This window comes from Macrotis lagotis, chromosome 1 (genome assembly GCF_037893015.1).
Source record: "Macrotis lagotis isolate mMagLag1 chromosome 1, bilby.v1.9.chrom.fasta, whole genome shotgun sequence".
NCBI classification, from domain to species: domain Eukaryota; kingdom Metazoa; phylum Chordata; class Mammalia; order Peramelemorphia; family Peramelidae; genus Macrotis; species Macrotis lagotis.
In genome coordinates, this window is record NC_133658.1 from 514,720,696 (window position 1) to 514,740,018 (window position 19,323).

The 19,323-nt window shown below is 35.3% G+C and overlaps 1 protein-coding gene across 12 annotated transcripts in view; it reads left to right on the forward strand.

Moving 5' to 3' along the window:
* CASK (calcium/calmodulin dependent serine protein kinase) overlaps window positions 1-19,323 on the forward strand; it is a 466,034-nt gene that overhangs the window by 132,586 nt on the left and 314,125 nt on the right. For 7 of the 12 annotated variants that reach the window (XM_074214149.1, XM_074214160.1, XM_074214152.1 and 4 more), the window contains one exon: window positions 9,486-9,598. The exons of 1 other annotated variant lie outside the window; for it this stretch is intronic. In XM_074214149.1, coding sequence (XP_074070250.1) covers window positions 9,486-9,598 — 113 coding nt within the window. Of the gene's footprint in view, window positions 1-9,485; window positions 9,617-19,323 lie in introns of all 12 variants that reach the window. 4 more of the 12 variants (XM_074214148.1, XM_074214150.1, XM_074214151.1 and 1 more) reach the window with 1 other exon arrangement.

A 19,323-nucleotide genomic window follows, 5' to 3' on the forward strand; every position in this document is an offset into this window, starting at 1 on the left:
AATAATAATAAGTTATTAATGTTTAATAAATGGTTGTTAAATGAAAGGAAATTTCCAATTAAATAGCATCTTCAATGCTTTAATACATTCTTAATGTTCATGTCTAGTAAATAATCATTAACTTGACCTAGAAAAGTTTTATGTTACTCTTTAAAATACTATCCCATTTACTTTTCCTTCTCTTCCCTCTGAGGAAAAATAGGACTGAGGCATGAAATAAAAAAACTTTCTTCTTTCATTGTTATTTAGTTTCCTCCTAGTTTTTTGCCTTTTCCTTTCCTTCTCTCTCTCTCTTTAACTCCTACATGATTTCTAGTAATATGAAATATTTTTTTGAAAAAAGCCAAACTCTCTAACATTGGAATTTGTGTATGATGTATGTAGAAAATAGGAACAAGAACCGTGCATCTGTAAATGGATTGCAGTCTGTACTGGTTGAGAGAATAGTATCTGGCACAGAGTTCACAAATTCATTGATGTCATTTATCCAATCAATCTATCAATCAGTAAACATTTATTAATCTCCTACTAAGCCAGGCAATGTGCTAATTAAGCTGGGGCAAAAAATAATCTAATAGAGTAGGAGACAATATATGCAAACAAGTATTTTCAAAGTCAGGATAAATAGGAGATAATTAACCTAGAGAAGGTATTGGAATTAAAGGGATCAGAGTAGACTTTCTTTATGAGGTGGGAGTTTGAAATTTGAAGGAAGCCAGGATGATTAGTAACCCACTGTTTGGCTCTATCATATGCATCCAACTTGCTTTGTCATGGCTTGTTTGTTTTTTAATGAGCAATATCTGGAGGGCCTACAATAAAGGAAAGTTTGGAAGAGATAATTTAGATTGACAATTTTTTGTTAATTCTTTCTTCTGTAGCATGGATTATTAAGAATTGGTAACTTATGATGCAATAATTTTCAGTTAGTTGGTTAAATATTTACAACGTGACTTGTTTTTAAGGTTTTTGCAAGGAAAACAGGGTTAAGTGGCTTGCCCAAGATCACACAGCTATGTAATTATTAAGTGTCTGAGGTTGGATTTGAACTCAGGTACTCCTGATTCCAGGGCCAGTGCTCTATCCACTGTGCCACCTAGCCACCCCTCAAAGATTCTTAAATGAACTTCACTTGATTTTTTTGGTTTTGAATGATTTTTTTTAAATTATTCATTGACTGCTAATTACTTATCATTGACCATGTTTACAATGTAGATTTTGAACTCTAGTTCCTATTCAATAGATTTTTTCCCCCTTAGAATACCCTGGGAAATATACCTATTTTGTTAATGACAGTCTTTTTTCTATATCTAAATTGTTTTCTTATATATCAAATTAGTAAAATGCTCACTTGAAAATTTTGCTGCCATTTTGTTTTAAGGTGGTCTTGAAATGTAAACATATATTTTGAACACCTCTAGAAATATGCTAAATAAGTTTAAAGTTATTTCATACCTTCAGAGGTTGTTTTTGGGACAGCAAATGCAAAATAGTTAACAGTCAAGTAAAAATAGAGCACTTACTTCATTTGTCCTGTAAGAATTCTATTTTAATTGTAGAATATTTTCATTTTTCAAGACTATAGAAATTTTCATTTTGCCTGATTACACATAATTTGAATGTGGGTTTCTGATTATAGATTTAAATGTTTAATAAGAAACTGTTTGGGGGCGGCTAGGTGGCACAGTGGATAGAGCACTGGCCATGGAGTCAGGAGTACCTGGGTTCAAATCTGGTCTCAGACACTTAATAACTACCTAGCTGTGTGGCCTTGGGCAAGCCACTTAACCCCATTGCCTTGCCAAAAAAAAAACAAAACTGTTTAACTAGTAAGAATAGTTATTTTTATCCAGAATATTTTTTCATCTTCTTGGCTTTCTTAATTTTTCTGATGGATGTATGACAATTACCTTTTGATTAGAGTAATAGAAGCTGATTTTTTTTCATTTTCCAATTTTGTTAAGAAACAGTTGAAAATGCCAAAATGTTTTTGCAGTTTTCATCCACTTTATTCTTTGGACTTCAGGTAATAAAATGTTCATTGTCACATATTTATTTCTAGAGGTGGGCCTGAGACTTTGTGTTTCGTTGACCTATTAAGTAAGAGAACATGATTAAATAGTAATACAGTATGCAAATTATAGAAATATTTTCTAAAAGCAGAATTGAAGCTCACTGACTTCTTTCATTCACTGAGTATTAAGTGCTTACTCCTAAGCTAGGTAGTTGGTTTACAAAAAAAAAGTTGCAGCACTCTTGGAGTATATATTTTAGTGTGAGGTAAGCAAAATGAATGTAGACTTTCTTTTCATTCCCACCTATACTCCCCAACCTGATCCAACTTATACAAAGTAAACTGAAAATAATTTAGATTCTAGAAAGTGAGGAGAGAATGCCAGAGGTGAACTCTAAAGGAACTTGACTTTCTATAAGAAATAGAAGGTAAGGATATAGCACATTCTAGACATGGGAGAGAGTCTGTGGAAAACCAAGGACATTGATTCTTTTTTTTTTTTTTTTTTTTGGTGTTGGAACAAAGACTCAAGCACATTTTTTATTATTATTTTTTGGGGGGGGTGCAGGGCAAATGGGGCTGGGTGGCCTGCCTGGGGCCGCATAGCAGGGTGATTGTTGGGTGTCTGAGGCTGGATTTGGACCCGGATGCCCCTGGCTCAAGGGCCAATGCTCTGTCTGTCACTCAGCCACTCCTACAATTAGTACTATTTTATTTTATTTTGGGTCTTTTGGAGGGGGACGTTGCAGGGCAGTGGGGTTTGGGTGGCTTGCATGTCACACAGCTGAGTGATTGTTGGGTGTACGGGGCCGGATGTGGGCTCAGGTGCTCGTGGCTCCAGGGCTGGTGCTCCGTCCATTGCGCCACCTGGCCATATGGCTGGCATTTCTGTAGAGAAGAAAAGGCTCATGAAGTTGGAATTCCAAATCTTTGTTCCCTGGTTCCACAAGGTTCATCATATTGAGTCGATTCACAATCGTGAAGCCATGGAAATGTCAGTTTTCTCCCACTGGTTGGCCTCGGGGCTGAAGGTGTAGAGTGCGACCTGGCCGGTGAGATCGGAGATGCTTGTGATGTAGGGGTCGCTGGTGATGTAGGGGTCGTGGCACCACAGCGTCGCCAGGCTCATCTCGACCCTGGCTCAGCTCACCGCCTCCATCTTGGCCGCCGCCCCCCCGCCCCCCCAAGGACATTGATTCTGTTTGAGGTCCAAGAGTCTATATGAACACATAAATTTAAATTATTTGATTAATGACATTGCTTTTTGTTGCCAAGATAAATATTAATGGTTCTGATCTTTTATCAAAGTTAGGTCACATAGATTTCAAATGAAAATAATAGTTATCAGCCTGTGTTGTCTCCCAATGCTTACTCATAAAGAAGAGTTGGCATTTGCCATTTATTGATTATTTAGTTTCACATATGTGGAAGGAGGTATTTAATATACTCTGGTTCACCTGCTCATTAGTTTTGTGAAATCAGTTCATCCAAACAAACTAAAAGAAATGTTTCCCAGTTATCTTTGCCACATTGTTAAGAGACTGTCACCTCAAGAAGATGAATGTAAAAATGTCATCAGGCAAGGTCTAGGATAGATATAATTCTGGTGACAAGAATTGAGAAGAATTGATTTCCTTTTTTCACTGTGTAGTCCACAGATTTCTTGAAAAATTATTGTTTTCTTTTTAAAAAGTTAAGGCAATAATAACTTCATTTCTTAACTAATAATGTGTGTGTGATAAAAATATACCTAAATTTTTTTTTTCAAGGACTGGTCTGAGCAAAAGAAAGTTTTTATTTGATTTTCTGGAGAGAAGTGCACTCTCTTAATTTTCACACAGGTAGTAAAGATCTAGGAACGGCAACCAAGATTCAAACCAAGCAGGATTACATAGGTCCTAATGCAGGTCTCTACAACTTAACCACCTTCTCCTTTAACCCATTGGCTGGGTCTCTGCAGATACAATCTTATTTGAGGAAAATCTACCCAGTAACAAAGAATGAAATGTTTTCATAAATTATTATCTCACCATCCAAATGGTGAGAATATATTAAAAAAAAAGATTTTAATGACCTTCTATGCCTATCTAAATGAAGAAATGTCTTAGAATGCAAGGTCTTTCTTGGAATAGTTTACTTGCTTCCTAGTTAGTAAAAAATAGTCTTATCATAAAGTAGATGGCTCATAAGTTCTTTTTGGAATACAAGGTCTTTCTAGGAGTAGTCTACTGTCTTCCTAGCTAGTAAAAAATACCTTTATCAGAAGGCAGGTGCCTTGCTTGGAATTCAAGGTCTTTCTTCTAAGAATAGTCTAAGAATAATAGTTTGTCTTGTCTTAATGTTTCTTAACCCTGAAAGGCCTTCACTAGGAATATTAACCCTAAGAAAGTTTTATTGGTAATATTCCAATCTTCCTTTAGTTCCTATTACATATAAATTTTTACCTTCAAAATGATTATGCATTATTAAATAGCTTTGCTTTAATTTAAGCAACTCAGCTATATAGAATTTAGAATCTGATTATTTTTTAGGTTTATTTGAATACATTGTTGCTTTGGTTTAGAAAGACCTAAAACCTACTTCTAGGTAGGTTTCATTTCTTCATTAGTCATTTTTAAAAAATTGAATCATTTGTTCTTTATATTTAGTTATAATTATTAGTGTTTTAATATTCATTTACATATGTAATCTGTATATATAAAGATACCTTAAAAAGTCTTAGTACACTCTTAATGCTTCACTAAGACAGTTCAGCTACCTTGTGTATATTTTCCTCTTAATTTAGCACATATTCTGTGATTTATTTTGTTTACATAATTTGAACTTAGTCTTTACAATTCTGCTTTCTGCCCTTGACCACATCAAGTTCCAGATTCCTTGAATTTACTTTTATTCTTATTCTTATTCTCTTTTTCTTTATTCCAATTAAATGAGTGTAGTACCTAATGTTTTCTGTTCTCTCTCTTTGTGTCCTTTTCTGTTCAGTAACATTAATTTGTAATTCCCCTTTCCTAAAAGAATGATTTGCATGTTGCACCCTTCTGTCCTTTTTTTTCCCTTTGTAACTTACAGTGGAAAGTTTTATAACTCTAGTCTGGAACCTTTTTAGATTTTTTTTCTCTTTTATCCATCTCTTTCCTACTACCACCCCAACTTTGCCTTCTCAATCACTTTTAACATTGTAGATTTTGTTCTCCTGACCTATCCGAAATCTGCTAGTGGACATCATTATTAGATGTAAGTATTGCCTTATTTACAAAGAGTTTGAATTTCTCAACCATTGTGCATTGAATCATCATATTAGACAAGCATTCCTCCAGGTTGCTTCTAGGTTTGACAAATATATTTTTTCTAGATACTAACAGTATTTAACTTCTGGTTTGTGATTTGATTAAGGTCTCTTGAAAATGCCCAGGAAGGAATATTTTTTTCCCTCTTAAATATTTTATTGATTTTCCAATTAACTGTAAAACCAATTTTTAACATTTGATTTTTTTAAACTTTTTTTCAGATTATCTCACTCCTATCCCCCGCTCATTGACAAGTCAAAGCAATTTGATATAACAGTCATGCAAAAAAAAATGTTATTCTTAAGAAAACACAGATCCTCCTCACCCCCCACCCCTCAAGAAAAAAGGGAAAGAAAATGAAAAAAAATATCTTTATTCATACTCCATTATATCTTTCTTTAGTGGTGGTTAACATTTTTTCATAATAAGTTAGTTATTTTGAATTATCTTGTATCATTATATTGCTGAGTTGATCATCTTTCAATATTGCTGTTACTGGGTACAAACGTTCTTTTGGTTCTGCTCACTTCATTTTGCATCAGTTCTTGATGGTTTTTCTGACAGCATCCTACTCATTTCCAGTAGCATAATAATATTTTATCACAATCATGTGCCACAACTTATTCAGCCATTCTCCAATTGATGCATATTCCCTCCATTTCTAATTCTTTGCCATCACAAAAAAGAACAGCTATAAATATTTTGGTGCACATAAGTCCTTTTCCTTTTGCTTTTATCTACATATGTAGTAGTGATATTGTTTGTTTGTTTGTTTTAGGTTTTATTTGCAAGGCATATGGGGTTAAGTGGCTTGCCCAAGGCCACACAACTAGGTAATTATTAAGTGTCTGAGACCAGATTTGAACCCAGTTAACTCCTGACTTCAGGGCCGGTGCTTTATCCACTGCACCACCTAGCTGCCCCAGTAGTGATATTGTTGAATCAAAGGGTATGCACAGTTTGATTGTCATTTGGACATAGTTTCAAATTGTTCTCCAAAATGGTTAGAACAATTAACAACTTCACTAACAGTGCTTTAGTGCCTCAGTTTTCCCACACTCCTTTCAACATTTGTCATTTTTCTTTCCTGTCATATGTGATAGGTATGAAATGGCAACTGTGATTTAAAGCATTTTTGCATATAGCTATAGATAGCTTTGATTACTTTAATAAATTATTAATATCCTTTGATCATTTTTCAATTGGTGAAAAGGGCTTGTATTCTTTTTTAATTATTTATTTATTTTCACACTGCTGCAAAATCTTGTTGTGAAAGTAAACATAACCTCCACGCCCCCCCAAAAAAAAACTTCAAGAGAGAGGAAATAATGTATTTGTTTTTGTTCAGTTATCATCAGCTTTCTCTCAGAAATGGGTTGCATTCTTTATCATAAGTCCATCAGAGAAGTTGCTTCAATATTTTTTCCCCACAGTTACTATTATTAACTGTATTTCCCTCCATTCTATTCCTTCCTACTCCTATTTATTCTGTTCTCTTCCTTCTATCACCCTGTCCCTCCTCAGAAGTGTGTAGTATCTAACTACCCTCTCCCATAATCTTCCTTCCCTCTCTTTTATACCGCCCTTCCCCTCCCCCTGTCCCTTTTCTCCCATCCCTTTCTTCTCTCTTTCCTCTAGGGTAAGATAGATTTCTGTACCCTATTGAGTGTGTATGTTATTTCCTCTCTGAACCATTTCTGATGAGAATGACGGCTCACTCATTCCCCTTCACTTTCCCTCCTTCCACTCCATTACAAAAGCTTTTTCTTGACACTTTTACATGAAATACCTTAGCCCATTCTACCTCTCCTTTCCCTTTCTCCCAGTACGTTCCTTTTTCACCCATTGATTCCAATTTTATAATATATTATACTATTGTATTCAGCTCTTTCTTGTGCCTTGTCTATATATATGTTGTTAAAAAGAGTATATATACTCTTTTTAACAACTCTTATAAATGAGAATGTTCATAGGAGTTTTCAGTATCATCTTCCCATGCAGGAATACACATAATTCAGCATCATTAAATTCTTCATAATATTAGCCCTTCCCATCCACCCTCTCCATGTTTCACCTGAGCCCTGTACTTGAAGATCAAACTTTCTGTTCAGTTCTGGTCATTTCAACAAGAAAGTTTGAAATTCCCCTATTTCATTGACTATCCAAATTTTCTACTCAGCTCTGGTGTTTTCTTAAGGAATATTTCTTAAGGAAATTCCTCTCTTTCATTTAATATCCATTCTTTTTTCTTCTGAGTATTAAACTCACTTTTGCTGGATAGATGATTTATGGGTGTAATCCTACCTCCTGTCGTTCAGAATATCATATTTGCCCAATCTCTGATTCTTTAATTTTGAAACTGCTAAATCTTGTGTTATTCTGACTGTGGTTGTTTCATGATTATTTCTTTCTGATTGCTTGTAATATTTTCTCCCTGACTTGGGAGCTCTGGAATTTAACTGTAATTGCTGGGAGTGAGTTTTCATTTTAGAATCTCTTTCAGGAGGTAATCGGTGTATTCTTTTAATTTCCGTTTTACTCTCTGGTTCTAGAATATCAGAGCAGGTTTCATTGATAATTTCTTGAAAGATGATATATATAGATAGGCCCTTTTTTATCATGGCTTTCAGATAATCTAATTATTTTTAAATGATTTCTGCTGTTTTTTCTAATGAGATAGCTTATATTTTCTTTTATTTTCTCATTCTTTTGATTTTTTTTTGTTTGTTTCTTGATGCCTCATGGAGTCATTAACTTCAACTTGACCAATTCTAATTTTTAAAGAGTAATTTTCTTAAGTCAGATTGAGAACCTCCTTTTCCATTTGGTCAATTCTGCTTTTTTTTCTAAGGTGTTCTTTTCTTCAGCATTTTTGTACCATCTTTACCAAGTTATTGATTTTTTTTTTCATGATTTTCTTCTATTTTTCATTTGTTTTTTTCAATTTTTCCTCTTCCTCTGTTACTTGGTTTTGAAAATGTTTTTTGTTCTCTTCCAGGAATTATGGTTGGGTATAAGACCAGATTTTTTTTTTTGAGGTTTTGCATGACATTATTTGACTTTGCTGAGTTTTTTTCTGTCATTATAGTAGCTTTAAATGGTCAAGTGTGGTTTTTGTTTACATATTTTTTCCATCCTGTTTCTTGATTTTTTTTTTTCCTGCCTGCTCTGGTATGAAAAGAGTGCTGTCCTAAACTTCAGGTTATTATGCATAGTTGATTTCAGAAGAGGTTCTTCTAAGATGATATGATCTTAAAAGAAGGTGTAGTCATTGCTCTCCTGGCCTGCTCTCTGGTCCATGACAGAATAAACAGTCTTTTCTGCTTTGGAAGGAACTTTGCTCTTTTGCGTCCTCCTCTCCCTGGGACTGAAACCCAGAACAGTGTATGGAAATTGCAAGAAATTTCTGCACACAACTCCAGAAAAGGGTTCTCTTTAATCTCTTTGTGACCAATTTCCAACTTAACACCTATGGGCTGAACTTTGGAGCGTCCTAAGGCTAATTCAGTGACCCTCAAGAACTGTTACTGACCTATGCTGAATTGTGCTCCACTCTTTACCACTGTGAGACAGATCTTTCCCTACTACCCTTATATTAGACTGGAAAATTATTACATCCTGTCCTTTTTTTTTGTTCTGCCTCTTTAGGATTTGTTACAAGTTGTTATTTTAAAGTTGTTTGGAGGGGAATTTGGGAAAGCTTAATCAAATCTTTTCCTTTACTCCACCATCTTTAGGAAGAAAGACTTTTAGTATAAAAATGAATTTTACCCCATTAGACCACAAAATTATGGGCTTTACTTATTTCTTTGTTGGAAAATATTGTTGCTTTATTTATGTGTATAATGCTATCAAGATTACTTTTTTTCACAAAATTATTTAGGATTTAGAAGAGTTAGTTTTGATGGAATTTTAATTGTATTTTAAACTTATGGATTGTTATGCTTATTTGTAAAGTATTTAAAGTAAAAGCGATATAAGATTTCTTTGAAAATGATTATTTAGGGGTTTTTTCCATTGAAATCACATACATTTCCTTCCCAAAGAACACTCAAAATAACTACTTAAGTCATGTCCTCTAGGTTAAAACCTCCTAAAGTAGTAGCAGCATATTTTAAGGGAGTTCATGAATTCTGGAAATTCAGTACATGAAAATGTGATTTCTCTCTTTCTTTTTATAGGGGCCCCTTCAGTGTTGTGCGGCGATGTATCAACAGAGAAACTGGGCAACAATTTGCAGTAAAAATTGTTGATGTAGCCAAGTTCACATCAAGTCCAGGGCTAAGTACAGAAGGTAAGAGATGGATTTCAAGTAAGTTATTTGATGTCTCACTTTATTCCATCTCCAATATCCATTTGCCAACTAGTATTTTCATCTGGGGGTTGGAAAACAGGGAGAGAGGTGTAGAGAAAAAAAAAGAGAAGAAAACTGTCCTGTTGAAATGATTGTTTTTAGGACTTAACATTTGAAAGATAATTATAGTAAGTTTATAAGGACTTTGTGAATATTAATGCATCCATTATAATTAGGAATAAAATGAAATATATAAATGTGTTTCTTCTGTTTTCTTTTAAGTAATACTATTTGCTTTAGATTAAGGTGAAGAGAAAACATGAGATGAAATTATTGTAGACTTAAAGGAAACTCAGATATGTGACCCCTTTCTCTTAAGATTCTGAACTTTATTGGTTCAGCAGAATTCAGCAAACTCAACCAGGCTGAGGAATGAAATATTTAACTGGGGATTTAAAGTGGTGGAACTTGAAGAACATGAAACTTAGGTTACATGTAATTAGTAATTAAGAATTGACAACACAGGCTGTTTGCTTCATCCATAAACCTTTTTAACTCTACGTTTTTATTGAATCCTTTGTAATTTCTGAAAAGTAAATTCAGTTTTGATTTTATAAAGTCATGCATATGTTAGAAGTGGCATTTACTGATATTTTATCCTTGACCAATTTAAATATATCTTCAAAGTTTGAATAATTAAGTCTCAGGTTAAAGATAGAATCATTTCTCAGTCCTTTTCACTTTAGTTCAGAGATTGTTCCAGTGCGTAACTTTGATTAGCAAACCTAAGACAGAGCAGACTGTAATTTCCAGAAAAAATTATCAAGATAGTTGGCCATAACTTGGAAAACAGAAGCAGTCTTAGAGCTATTAGATAATCTGGCCACGAAGATCTTTTTTCGTTGTCTTCTACTTAAAAAACTTCTCAATAAGATGTTCCATCTTTGATTATTACAAATCACCACTCTTACCAGTTGTTTTTTGTTGATTTTATTGATTAAAGTTGATTTTGTTGTTAATAATTCTAAAGTCTTTATCATCCTATAGAGTAAAACATTTTATACCTAATGAAAATCCATAGTTCTGGATTTTCTTTTGGAATCCTGTTTGAATATAAAAGTTCCTCATATTGCAAATGCTAGATAAAAATGTCCAGTTGCACACTGAATCTCCTATCTCACAAACTACTTTCAGGCCATATTCCTCCCTTCTCCTACCCACAAGTTGATTGAATGATGATGGTAATGATGATGACGACAAATTGTCTCCAAAATCAAATAGAAAATGCTCTCTGTCCTTCAGAATCCTTCAAAATGTGGTCTTCTTCTGAACTTTCAAGTCTTCTTACATCTTGTTTTCACAATATATTCTTTGATCCAGTGACATTGACTCTAGGCATTCTCTCTGACTGGACCCCATTCCTGGAATTCTCTGCCTTCTCCACCCTGATAACTGAATCCCCCCCCCCCCCAACTTCTTTTAAAATCCCAACTAAAATTACATCTTCTAATGGAAGCTCCACTCCATTCCCTTCTAATTCTAGTGATTTCTCTCTATTCATGTTTCCTATTTATTCTGTATAGTTGCTTTGTATATAATCATTTGCATGTCAGCTGTCTCATTAGACTCCTTGAGGGCAGGGACTATTTTCTGCCTTTTTTTGTATTCCTGGTGGTTAGCACGCTGCTTGGCACTTAGTAAGTACTTAATAAATCTTTACTGATTGATTGATAGCTAAATAGTATAGCTAAAACTATTTGTAAAACTTTTTACTATAAATAGAAATATAAAAAATATTTACTATAAAATATTTTATAACCAAGAAGCATATCTACATTTACTGTTAAGTTTAAGTTGATTCCTGTATACGTTAATTTCTGATTTATCCTACATATTTTCTTCTCCATAGAAAACTTTTCTTTAAACCATATATTTTTTTGATTGTAAAATTTTATTTGTTTTCCAATTATATACAATAGTAATATGTACCCATCATTTTTTTCAAGGCTCTGAATTCTACAATTTTTCTTCCCTCCTCCCTCCTCCCTACCCCCCCACCCCCACCCCAAAGGCTGTCCAACAGTCTCTGGGACTGTATAGCCCTGGGGCTGTAAGGAGGGATCTAGCTTGGTTATTTAGTATGGAAGCCCAAACTGCAATATCTGAGTGTAGGCAAACAGCAGAGTCTTACCTCAGGGAGAGCAGAGAAACCTCTGCAGACTTCCCTTACCATGTCTGGGGGTGCAGGCTGCTTTCTCTCAGTTCTTGCTGTAGGTTCTGCAGCCTGTGCTCCTCACTCACTCCACACGCCTCTCCCACAGACCTTCTAAGGTATCTTGGACTGGGAAAATGTATCATTCAGGCTTTCTGTGGGTTCTGCCCCTCTAATTTTGGTTACAGCCAACTTTTGTTTTTTGGGGGTTGGGGGGGGTCAGAGTTCTCAGGAAATGCTGCTTTCACACTGCCATCTTGGCACCGCCCCTAAACCAAATTTTTAAAAAATAAGAAAAACATGTAAAACCAACTGACAGATTGATTACATCTGACAGTATGTGTGTAAGAATTGTGGGGTTTCCTAAATTATTTTCTTATGCACTATATATCACATGAAAAGCCTTCCATCTTTGCCATGAATGGAAAAAGCTAATTTCTCAAAGATCAAACTAGTCATTGCAGTTATGCTGTTTGGTTTTAATTATTCTTTCTGTTTATACTGTTCATATTCTTGTGTATATTATTCTTATTTCTTCATATTTCATTCTGCATCATTTTATGGAAGTCTTATTTTGCAGAATTGTTAATGTTTATTCTTTTGGCACAGTAACATTTTTAAATTTGGTTATTCCACACTTGACAAAAACCACTGAACATGAACATGTGTATGTATATGTGTGTGTGTGTGTGTGTGTGTATGGAGAAAAATAATATATGAAACTGCATATCCCACGAAATATGTTGTTCTTTTCATCTCAAAACTTCTTGATCCTATTCATTTGCATCTTCTGTAATAGTTTGTACCCTCACACCTTCTGTTCACTTCCCTCCCCTTTCCCCACAAATGTTGGTGCTTTATGTCCAAGCTTCCTCACTTTAAAAGAAAAAAAAGCCCTTTCATTTCCCATATAATTTCCTTATATCTTCCCTCCTTTTTTTGACCTCTTTTGCCTCTACTTCCTCTCTTCTCACTTCTGAACCTGTATAATCTGGCTTTCGACCTTCTTGGTCAACTGAAACTGTTGTCTCCAAAGTTACCAGTCACCAAATCTGATAGTCTTTTCTTAGTACCTATTCTGTTTAGTCAGTCTTCTACATTTTACATTGCTATTTACCCTTTCCTCTTAGATAGTCTTTCCTTTCTAAGTTTTTGGGACTTTTTCTATAATTCTTTTTGCTCCTATCTGACCTCCCTCTACTCTTCTTTGTTTAGATCATTATCTGATTCACATCTCTTAACTGTGACTGTTTCCTAAGATTGTCCTGGCACCTTCTCTATGCTCTCATGATGACCTCATGAGTTTCTATTAGTTCAATTATCATTTTTTATCTTTATTTTTACATTTTTTTCTTTTCCTAAATTTATTTTTATTTGTTTACACATTACAAAAATAGTCTTGTAAGAGTAAGCACAATCCTCCTCCTCCTCCCCAATTGAAAAACCTGACGAAAAATAAAGTGAAAGAAAAAGAATTGTACTCCTGTCTGTGTCTGGGATGGATCACATTCTTTATCATAAGTCCGTCAGAGAAGTTACTTCCATGTTCTTTCCCCAAAGTTGCTATTGCTAATTGCATTTCCCTTCATCTATTCCTCCCCACTCCCATTTATTCTATTCTCTCTCTCCTTTGACTTTGTCCCTTCTCAAAAGTGTGTTGCAATGCAGCCAAATGGCACAACTTACAGAGCACCAGCCCTGGAGCTGGAGGACCCAAGCCCAAATCCCATCCCATCCCAACAACCACCCAGCCATATGGTCCTAGGTAGGCCACCCAACACTACCATATGCAAAACCCACCCAAAAAGTGTGGTGTATCTGACTACTATCATCTACACCACCACCCCCTTCTCCTTTCTCCCATTCCCCATATCTCCCCTGTAGGTAAGATAGATTTCTATACCCTATTAGATGTATATGTTATTTCCTCTTAGCTATTTCTGTTGAGAATAAAGGCTCAATTATTCTCCCTGACCTTTCCCCCTTTGACTCTATTGCAAAAGCTTTTTCTGGACTCCTTTACATGAAATATCTTAGCCCATCTCCTTTCCTGTTCTCCTAGTATATTCCTTTTTCACCTATTGATGCCTTCTCTATAATATATTATACCTTCATATTCAGCTCTCTCCTGTTCCTTTTCTAAATATGCCCTTTTTAGATGCTCTATTAATTGAGATGGTTCCTATGGGTTATCAGCATCATCTTCCCATGCAGGAGTACAAGCAATTCAGCATCATTCAATCTCTCATAATTTTCCCTTGCCATCTATTCTCTCTATGGTTCACCTGAGTCCTGTACTTGGAGATCAGACTGTCTGTTCAGTTCTTGTCATTTCAGCAGCAAAATTTGAAATTCTTCTATTTCATTAAATGTCCATCTTTTTCCCTGGAAGAGGACGTTCAGTTTGGCTGGGTAGAAATTGATTCTCAGTTGCATTCCAAACTCTTTTGCCTTCCCGAATATTATTCCAAGTGCTACAACCCCTTAATGTAGACACTGCTAAATCCTGTGTAATCTTGACTGTGGCTTTACGATATTTGAATTTTCTTTTTGGCTGCTTGTAATATTTTTTCTTTGACTTGGGACTTCTGGAATTTGTCTATAATATTCCTTGAAGTTTTTTGGGGGGATCTCTTTCAGGAGGAGATCATGGATTCCCTCAATTTCTATTTTACCCTCTGCATCTAGGATATCATAGCATTTTTCCTATAGAAATTCTTTAACAATGAAGTCAAGTTTCTTTTCCTGGTCATGGCTTTTGGGTAAATCACTAATTTTAAAATTGTCTTTCCTGGATCTGTTTGTTTTTCCAGTGAGATATTTTATGTTTTCTTCTAGTTTTTCATTCTTTTGATTTTTTTTAATTGTTTCTTGATTCCTTACAAAGTCATCATTTTCCCTTAGCTCCATTTTGCATTTGAAGAAGTTGTTTTCTTCTCTTATCTCCTTTTCCATCTGGCTAATTCTGTTTTTTAAGGCATTCTTTTCATTAACTTTTTGGACTGCTTTTTCCATTTTACGTAAACTGGTTTTTAACGTGTTATTTTCTTTGATTTTTATTTTTGTATCTCCTTCACCAAGCTGCTGACTTGCTTATCATGATTTTCCTGCATCACTCTTATCTTTCTTCCCAATTTTTCCTCTACTTCCCTTACTTGATTTTCAAAATCTTTTTTGAGCTCTTCAATAGCCTGAGCCCAATTCTGATTTTTCTTGGAGCCTTGGATACAGAAGCTTGGACTTTGTCATCTTCTGAATGTGTGTTTTGATCCTCCATGGGACCTCTCTATGGTGAGATTTTTTTTTTTTCTGTTTACTCATTTCCCCAGCCTATGCCCTGGTTTTGAGGTGCTTCCCAAGCTTTTGAGTGTTATTGGGACATCCCTGCAATGACCCCAGTTCCTTCAAGGTCTTATGAGAGGCTCTGACTGCTCTCCTGTCTATGGATGACCACAAGCACTCCCCTCTGTCCTGCAGCTATGAGGAGGATCTCTGCTCTGTTATGGCAATAGGGGACCCCAGACTCTGACCAGAATCTTGAGTATGAACAGAGCACAAGTGTCCTGTCCCTGGGATAGCAGAGAGACCTCGACAGTTTCTCCCGACTTCCATAATGTCTATGGGCCAAGTGACTTGGGAGCAGCTGCCGGGAGGTTCCACAGGCCCCCTTCTGTTTCCAAGGCCAAAGCTATGCTGGTCTGGGCTCCAAGCTCACTCTGGTAGATTTTTGCCACTGATCTAAGTTGTGCTTGGTGATCCCTGGGTTGGGAGGTCTGGATACCACTTCTGCTGCCACAAATCCAGGTGCTCCCAGGGACCCAGGTGCTACACAGGCTGTTCCTGGAAACTAAACTTCTTAGCTCTGGTGCAGTGCTGTCATTGCCCCTTCTAACCTTGGTGGAACCAAGCCTTCTCATTAATATTCCAACCTTGGAATGGAGAATTGCCCACTGGGTCTTTCTGTGAGTTCTGTATCTCAAGAATTTAGTTAGTCATAATTTTAAGGTTTTTGAAGTTTCTTGGAAGCAAGCCTCTGGGAAATCCTCCCTTCACGTCACCATCTTGGCTCTGCCCCCTCATTCATCATTTCTGTGCCAATGATGCAGAGATCTACATATTAATATCTATATATTATTTATATATTAAGCCATGTCTTACTTTTGCACTTTAGTCCAACATTTGTTAATTAGTGAATATTTCAAAGTGAATGTCTGGCCTAGTATGTCCAGAAATGAGCTCATGTTGGTCTTTTGACCAATGCTTATGAGATCTGTGAAATATATAAAATGATCAAATGTTCTTTGAAATAATGTGTGTTTCTTGTATGTGTGTGGGGTTTTTTTTTTTGCTACCTTTAGATACAAAATAAAATCAATACTGGCATCTCTTTTATTTATAAACCTTTGTTGTTCAGTCATATCCAATTCTTTTGTGATCCCATGGACCAGAATAGAACAAGCACTAATATCCTCCAGTATCTCTCAAAGCCTTAACAAGTACATGTTCATTGTTCCTCTAACACTATTTCATCCTTTGCTGTCTTTTTTCTTTTACCTTCAGTCTTTCCCAATATCATCTTTTCCAGTGAGTCCTGTCTTCTCATTACATAGCAAAAGTATTCAAGCTTCATCTTTAGTTTCTGAATTTTCCAGTAAAAAGCCGAACTGCTTACTTTAAATATAAACTGATTTGATCTCCTTGCTGTCCTAGGAACTCTTAAAAGTCTGCTTTATCCCCACAATTTGAAAGTCTCAGTTGTGCAGTATTCAGCTTTCCTTATAGTCCAACTCTCACAGCCATACATTGCTATTGGAAAAGTCATAGCTTTGATGTCTCTGCTTTTCAGTATGTTGTCCAGTTTTGCCATAGCTTTCCTTCCAAGGAGCAAATGTCTTTTAATTTCTTAGCTGCAGTTGCCATCCGCAGGGATCTTTTAAGCCCAAGAATAAAAACTGAGATTGCTTCTATTTCTTCTCCCTTTCTTTGCCAGGAAGTGATGGAACCATTTGCCAAGATCATACTTTTGTTTTGTTTTGATGGCAAGCCAGAAGCCTGCTTTTACACTCTTCTCTTTCATCTTCTTTGAGAGACTTTTTCATTTCTCTTAACTTTCTGCCTTTAGAATGGTTTATTGAGAATGAAGGACAGCTATCATCTGCATATCTGTTGATATTTGTCCAGCAACCTTAATTCTGGATTTTGATTCATTGTGCCTGGAATTCTGCATATTAGTTAAATAAATTAAGTGACAGTATACAACTTTTTCATATTCCTTTGCTAATCTTACATCAATCACTTGTTCCAAGTTTAGTTTAACTGTTGTTTCTTCAGGGGACAAATAAGATGATCTGGTACTCCCATCTCTTCAAGGACAGCATATTGTGTTGAGATCCACAAAATCAAAGGCTTAAATGTGGTTGTTAAAGTAGAAGTTGATGTTTTCTGAAACTTGCTCCATAATCCAGCAAATGTTGGCAATTTGGTCTCTAGTTCCACTACCTCTTTCAAAATCAGTCTGCTCTTCTGGTAATTCTCAGTTCATGTATTGCTGAAGTCTACCTTGCAGAATATTAAGCATAACCTAACTGGTGTATTAAGTGAGCTCAATTTGAACATCCCTTGGCATTGTCCTCCATTCTTTAGGATGGGGACATGAACTGATCTTTTCCAGTTCAGTTGCCATTGTTGAGTCCCTTACTTTATGAGTTCAACATATTTATATAGAGAGAATCTTAGTCTTAAGGAAAACCTGTGAATCATTCTTCCATTTGTAAGTGGAACAGATATATTTCCTGCTGGTTTCTTTTTAGCAAGAATATCCAGAGTGATTATGATTCAATTCCTTCAAGCATGGATCTAAAGCTTAGCAAAATTAGGTTATAATTTTAGATTGTCTAAAAGACATGTGATTCTTAGTATCTATTCTTTTCCCTTTTTGTTACCTTGCTACTATTGTCCCAGGTAGAGTTTAAGCAGGCCTCATATGACTGGGTGGTGTTTATTTTGTTTTTATTTTTTTGTTTCATAGTGGCTTTGGTCAATTAATTCAGTTTACCATCTCTTGGTGTTGAGCCTTCCCATATTTAGCTAATCTCAACCTCAGAAAAGTAGACATAAATAGGTTTATATTCAAATCATTTCTAGCTTGGTAGATGGAGCAAATTTTGCATTTTGCTGGATTGACCTGTGAAATCTGGGTCATTTCTGTGCCATACTGAGGGGGGCCTTTGGGTAGAGAGAAATAGGCAAAATAAATGTCAACCTGCCACTAAATATTTACATACCGTCTTTTTATTTTATTTTTTATTTTTTTGGTTTTTGGTGGACTATGAGGTTAAGTGGCTTGCTCAAGGTCAAGTGTCTGAAGCTGGATTTGAACTCAGATTCTCTTGACTCCAAGGCCAATAATCTATCCACTGTGCCATGCAACTACCCCTACATACCCACTTAAAAAAAATTAAAGAAACCTTTTCTTAGGTACCAGCACTTTTTAAAGTCCAACTACTTTCCCCCTTTTTTGTATTATATCAATTACATTCTGGATTTTTTTTTTTTTGTTTTACTTCATTTTATATAATGTTTCAACTATATCCTGGGTTAAATAGGGTTTTCGTGAAGTAATATGGGAACTTTACTAATGATAGTACTATTTCTGCCACACTTGATATTTTGTAAATTATGTACCTAGATGGAAATACCTGCAGAACGTGTTTGAAAAGAGTCAGTTGAGGAGTTGCTCTATTCATTTTCTAATCTTTCTACTTAGTATGTTAGAAATTTAAACATGTTGTGAAGTTCTAAAACATATTAAGCAGTAAAGTATTTCTTTGTCTGTAATCCTGCTTAGTGGGTAATTCCATTTTGTTCAGTTTATTTTGCTTTTCAATTTTTCATGTCTTATAAGTCCTCAAACAATTCTGTTATGACTTGGGATCCAGGAGGGGCACAGTATCTTTAGGCTTGTGACTAGCTCGATATTCAATGTTTATAGTATCCCTTGGGAGAGTGTCTTTGAATGATCTCAAGTGTCTCATCCACTATGGTGCATTGAGAGTCCCAAGGCATCTATTCCTTGGGGTTATCTGAATTGTACCTGAAATATTTATAACAAGACTTTTTTTGTTGAAGCAAAGAAGAAGAAATAAAGCAGATGCCAATGGATTGATGAATGGCTAAAATGAATTGTAGTACGTGAATGCTATGTAATATTACCCTATCATAAGAATAAAAAATTTCAAAGAAACCTGTAAAGATTTGATCAATTGATACATAGTAAATTAAGTAGAACCATATGTTCTGTTTGGACCATATTCAGACTAATCTGATGTTTCAGGTTTGGAATTAGAACAAAATGAGACAGTCTTAGACCATTTAACATTTACCAAAAGATAAAGTAATTAAAAATAGCATTGAAAGGCTATTTATTAAAGTTGAAGCTTGTTTCACTTGGGCTTGCTTGCCTTGCTCTCTCATTAGCCCAGTTATGTCAAGATTAAGGAAGACCTAACTCCTT